This window comes from Girardinichthys multiradiatus, chromosome 13 (genome assembly GCF_021462225.1).
Source record: "Girardinichthys multiradiatus isolate DD_20200921_A chromosome 13, DD_fGirMul_XY1, whole genome shotgun sequence".
Taxonomy (NCBI): Eukaryota; Metazoa; Chordata; class Actinopteri; order Cyprinodontiformes; family Goodeidae; genus Girardinichthys; species Girardinichthys multiradiatus.
Window position 1 is genome coordinate 4,344,163 of NC_061806.1, and position 6,491 is coordinate 4,350,653.

General features: G+C 38.2%; 1 protein-coding gene across 1 annotated transcript in view; it reads right to left on the minus strand.

The window, feature by feature from the left end:
- col28a1a (collagen, type XXVIII, alpha 1a) overlaps positions 1-4,808 on the minus strand; it is a 120,433-nt gene extending 115,625 nt beyond the window's left edge. The window contains exon 1 of the mRNA XM_047383882.1: positions 4,682-4,808. Within this exon, the coding sequence (XP_047239838.1) occupies positions 4,682-4,808 (127 nt within the window). The remainder of the gene's footprint in view (positions 1-4,681) is intronic.
- Positions 4,809-6,491: the final 1,683 nt, after the last annotated feature.

Sequence of the window (6,491 nt, forward strand, 5' to 3'; positions counted from 1 at the left end):
CAGTCACATTTACCTGTGGCTCTACTAGTCAAATATGACAACCTCTGCCACCACTGGTGTGTGTGTGTGTGTGTGTGTGTGTGTGTGTGTGTGTGTGTGTGTGAATTGGTTTCAGTTTGGATGAGTTCAAAAGAGGTCTACGATCAAAAATACGTAAACCTTTCATATCTTTGACAATAAACAATCATGATCAAAAAACACTCTTTCAAGTTAGTAAATAGTAAACATGAAATGGTCTTTGCGAGTTCCTAAAGTTATATAAACTTAAATGCAAACACACGATTCTACCAACATGACCCATTTGGGCCTCCTCTATAAAAGCAGGATTTTTGAAAGTTTGCTGGTCTGGAGCATGCAGCTGTATGTTGACACACTGTCAAAAAAGAAAGAAATCAGGAATGACTTTAGAGAAGGAAGTGCTGCTGTCCATCAATCTGAAAAGGCAGTTTTGCAAACATTTTCAAGATTCTACAGTGATGACAATTATTCAGAAATATAAAACATCAAAACAACTGCAGATCTTTTCTGAAAATGGCATTCCAGCAAATTCTGTCAAAACAAACTACAGACATCAGTTAGGATTTTAAATATTAGGATTCATGACAGTAAAAATAGAAAAAACACCAAAGTAGTTTGACTTGTTCAGAAGTGTTGCCAGGAGAAGGCCTTTTCAGTCTAAAATGAAAATGACAACATCACTTGCAAAGCTGCAAAACAATCAACTTCAAGACCTCTAGAACAATATTCTTTGGAAATATGAAACTAAAATTTGGAGAAATCCAAAGATAGCAAATCAGCACAAAAACCTCACATCAACCAGTGCAGATAGATATGTACATCTCTGCAAATGTGTACACTATTCTTTTTATTCTGTCAATGTCGATCCTTACAACATAAGGTAAGTTTATTTATATAGCACATTTCAGTAGCAAGACAATTCAAAGTGCTGTACATGAAAAAAAAAGAAACATAGCACAAAAAGTACATTGCAGTGGCATAAAGGCAATTAAATAATTAAAGAGAATAAAAAATTAATAATTAAAAAGATGATAATAAAAAATAAATAAAATAAAATAAAAAAGATGAATGAATGATAAAATTATAAGAAATTAAGAAGAAAAAGCAAAGTTGGACTGAGAACCTAATAATGTTTACATGGCACAGTCAAAGGCCACTCTAAACAAATTTTTAATCTGGATTTAAAGCACCTTAGGGTTTTAGCGCTTTCATAGTTTTCTGGAAGTCTATTCCAGATTAGTGGAGCATAAGAACTAAAAGCTGCTTCTCTATGTTTGGTTCTGGTTCTGGTTCTGCAGAGTAGATTTGAGCCAGAAGACCTGAGATGTCTGGGTGGTTGATACACTGACAACAAGTCTGTAATGTATTTTGATGCTAAGCCATTCAGTGATTTATAGACTTACACTTTAGTAAATCTTTAAACAAAGCGGTCACCACTCCACCTTTTCTTTGCTGTCTTCTCTCACAAAGAAAATTGTAGTTCGGAGGCGTCGACTCTATCAGAATGGGAGCTTCATTAAATTCATGTAACCATGTTTCTGTTAAAAACAGAACATCAAGATCGTGGTCAGTAATGAAGTCATTGATTAAAAATGATTTTCCTGACAGAGATCTAATGTTCAATAAAGCGAGTTTAAATGACTTAGTTGTTGATATTAACTCTGTGTCTGTTTGTACCTGACAGTTTATGGCTTTTAAGTTTTATTGTTTATAACTGTTATAAGCGGTAGAAAATGACTGACTGACTGAATGTTTATAACTGTCTCTTATTGTTTTAGCTTTGGTCTTTCTGTCACGTATAAACACAGAGATTTTACAACTATCTACCATCAGGGGCCCAAGTGTTTCAGAGAAATTAGAGTTACCACTGGGGCCCAGACTGTATTACAGAGAAGAGATTTGAAGGAGAGTTCTGTGCGGTCTGGGTATGGGGGGAGGTGGGTTTAACAGGGGGGTCTACTTCTCTTGTGGAATTCAGCGGGGAGACCTTTTAGGGTGTATTCACACCAGGATAGTCATTTGGTCCGCTTGTTTGGTCCGGACCAAAAGCGAACTATTTTTTTCATTTGGTGTGGTTTGTTTTCACATTGTACTTTTTGCAAGTGAACTATTACTTGTAAACAAAGCCATTGGACAGAAATGACGGGGGCGGGACAGAGCACAGACCCAGACATTTAGGGAAACAGCTGTAGACGTGCTGCGTGCAGCACCTCTGTTCTGCATATTTGTGCCATTATGAAAGCTGCAATATTATTGTGAGAGTCAAGAGCAGCTCATTCAACACAGACTTTGAGACGTTCCATTTATAATGTTGGAACCCCATCAGAGAATGCGTGCTGAACGCCGACGTTCTCTACGTGCCTTGTCCCACAACAAGCCAGTAGCATTGCTAAGCAACACACAGCTTATCAGGTATGATTACCTTACAACACACACCTTTGCTACCGGCTACGGTGGCTTTTTATGCCCAAAGAAACGTACGCTTTTTGTAGTTGGTTCGGATCGGGGCCAGTTTGTATTCAGACCATAAGCGAACTGCACCAGAGTCCATTTGGAAGCGGACTGAGACCACCTCAAAAAGTGGGTCTCGGTTGTGGGTCTCCGGTTGTTTGGTCCGAACCAGGGTTCACTTGAGTGTATTCACACCTGCACAACAGGTCCGGACCAAGGAGGGAAACAAACTCTGGTCCGTTTAAAGTGGACTAAAAGTGGCAAGTGTGAATAGACCATTAGATAAACATTCTCTCTCAGCCAACTGCTCTATCTCTGCTGGGGCTGTTGGTGGCAGCTTTATACTCCATGTTCTCTGCTGAAGGTCGAGGCTGCTGGCAGATTATTTACTGAATAGAAGAGATTAGATGTGAAATTTCTGGCTCCTAGCTTGTTCAAACAGAAACCATCTTGCTTGAAAAAGTCTTTTTTCCCCCAAATATATTAAAGATGTCGATGAAGTTTACAGATGTAGTAGCACATGCTTTTTTCAACCATTTAGTAATCAGTGGATGAGTTAGTTTGCCCATACCATATCTAAGTAAATGGAACAAGATTTTCTCTAGCTTCTCCAATGCAAAGGTCAAGTCATTGTTTCTGGTCTCCAGGTGCAAGGTAAGATATTAGCACTCAAACAGACTCAATAAAGCTAATAACTACCACGGTCTATTTATGGAATTGGATCTATATTTTAAAATCCAAATAAAGTCTAATGCTAAATCTGACTTCTGACATCTTAAAAAACATTGCTAGATGAAAGGGTTTCCTCACAAAACAGAACACAGAAAAATGGTGTATATTTTATAATTAGAGGGTTAGATTATTGCAATGGTGTCTTTTGTAAAAAGTCTATCAGGCGTCAGCTGCTCATCCAAAATGCTCCCAAAATCCTAACCAACACATGAAAAAGCGAAGTTATCACAACAGTACTTCTACCTTTTTACTGGTTCCCTGTTTGTAAAAGGATAGATTTTAGAATTTTGATAATCCACACAGCACTTGAATGCGGTCAAAACAAAATTTAGAGTTTCTCGTCAGGTATGAAATGTTGGGACCCCAGCCATGGATTAAAACATAGATGGAACATGGACTACATACCGGACAGGGGAGACACTGCGTGCGAATGTCTCCTTGAAGGCAAGAAAGCGTAACTCTTCAACTTGGATCTACACTGACTACAATCTGACCACGTATTGATATGATGCTCACATGGTCTAGCGTTCATACGAAAGGGGTAATAAGACAAGCATTGCTTGACTTTTCTTTCTGAGGCCTACACAGGAGCAACCTGTGACCCAGAAAGCTCCCAGCAGTGACCTAGTATCTAGTCTAGGCTGTTTTCCCAACGGCCTGGAGAAAAAGAAATCGGGACCACATCGTCCACGTAGCGAGAGCTAACCCGGCGCATCGTGGCCACTGAAGTAGCTGCAACATGCCTTTATTGTACAATTCAGTCCACATGTGGATGACCTGGACAACTTCGCAACCCCGACCAGCGGCCATTGGACCGCTCGTCTTTTCTTCAGCATGGTTCACGTAAGAGGTGATGTTTGGGAAAAGAAAATTTGTTTAGTATGAAATAATCTAAATAGTGTTTATTTCATGACATTTGGTTTTGTTTTTGTTGAGAAAACTCAGCTCAGCTAATGTGAACAGACAATTCAGCCTGGGGCTAATTATTTGTTCTGCACCATCAACGCTTATACATTTTAATCATTTTATTAATGGTGTTTTAAGGGTACATGTTTGATTTTAAGGAAGCTATAGGCTTCCTTTGTTAGCTGAAACTGCTAGCAGCTAGCGTTGCCATCTTATCAGTCCAGAGGTTCCTCATTGCAGGGTGAGGGCTAGAAAAGAATAAACTGTCCAGAAAGGTTAGTAGTTTCCAATCTAGAAAATAATATTTCCTTAAATATTATGTTACTAAATGTGACTAAATGCTCCTCAGCGCAGATCCATCGATCCATCTATCCATCTATCCATCCATCTATCCATCCATCCATCCATCCATCCATCCATCTATCCATCCATCCATCCATTCTACAGATACACAAAACGCATGTGAAACATACAAACAAATCAACTAATCGTTTAGACGAAGAGTACTACTCAAATAAACTTGCACTGCCTTGATAAAGAGATACTTTTGGATGAACAGTTCCTCAACACTCACTTTTGGCTTTATATTCGATGACCTGGTTGTCATCTCTCTGACCTTTCCTCCTTATGTTTTGGCATCTGATTGGGCATGACAGCACAAGAGTGAGAGTGCAAATCTTCACAAGTTCCAGCACATCCATTGTCGAGTGAGCTGCAGAGACAGAAAACAAAAACCACAGAAATGAATTCTGTGACACTGTGGTAGGTCTCAAAGCTGCAGTAATTTCTTGTCAACACAGGAGGGAGACATGGCTATCCTGACTGTACACAGATTTAACAGCTGGATATCATTCCACTCCCCTGACAGTTATCCTACACTGCATCAGTCTATAAAACTAGAGACATTGTGCTTCAATAGTGCTAAAATACAGAATTCCAAGCAAAATGTGCCAATGTATTCATATTCACAGAATTTGCATTTGACCTTCAGTTTTACTAAACAGCTAAATGCATCTGGCTTTATTTTATGATACATAACACCCTACAGCCCACTGTCCTTTGATCACAACCAAATTTCCTAATAACATTGCTATTCCTACCACAAAGGTATCTCTACTACTGTTATTATTTTAAGTAGTGTATGTAATATTGTGGAAAGTATTGCCAATACAGGTGCAACTGTCTGTGCTTTCTAGTTATGATTCTTGTTTTCTGTGTTAGCCTTGCTCATATAAAATAAAAATAAAAACAACGGTGTCTGGTTTTTACAAAATGTGCAATAAATATTGTATTGCACTTATTATGGTGCATGCAATAGTAAATATTATATTGCATATGGTTTATGCAATGGTAACAGCAGCACTGATGAAAAATAAATGCATTTTTACCTTTTTGTTCATGAAAAAAGCACCAAGTTAATCCATGAGGGAGTTGAAGAAGTAGTCCTGTATTCAAGCAGAGGCTGCTGCAGTAAATAGGATGATGTTCATGGGTGTGGGTGGAGTTTGAGAAAACTGTGATTGGTCAGATTTACTTGGAGGAAGTATTGGGTTGAGTGAAAAGGGGCTTACAGGATGTGTAGTATTGTAGTATTTACAAATATTTAAATGGTATTTCTGTGAGGTTTAGACTCTTTAGATGTTATAGTTTCAAAATGGTTGCTGTTGCTATTATTTTTAATAACATTGTAAAAGCTTCTGTTGCTAATACTTTTGGTGTTTAATGACTGATGGCAAATAAATGGTAAATGGACTGAATTTATATAGCGCTTTTCCAGTCATACAGACCGCTCAGAGCGCTTTACAAATTGTTTTTGTTTTACGTTCGTGAAACGAAGTTGTTCTTGTGACCGTGAAATACATTCTATTTCAGTCTACTTTTAAGGCTAGGCTTAAAACTTTCCTTTTTAATAAAGCTCATAGTTAAACTGGGCTATCTCTGAAGTTATGTTCCTGTAGGTTTAGGCTGCTGGAGAACATAATGACCTCCTTCCATCACTCTACTACCTACTCTCCAATTTAGTTTTAACTGCTGTTATTTCAGCTTTTAACTTCATGTTCTCTCTATATTTCCTTTAGTGAAATCTGCTGGGCTTCCTTAGACAGAATATTTTTTAACCAATTTGAATAACACAGAATTTAACTGCATTGTTTGCTAACTCGGATTAATTGTATGATTATTGAATGTTCCTGAGAACTGTCTGTCTGACAGCTTGAGCCTGCATTTCTCTAGAAAGTTAAATGTGCTATAATTAAACAGAGGAGCATAGCTTTCATAGTAAAAGTTGGCGGTAGGGAGAAATTCTGAAATTTGCAGCGCACAAAAAAATCAGATGCACGAAATTGGGCGTAAACATGTCTCCGCACACGTAGCTGTCATACATC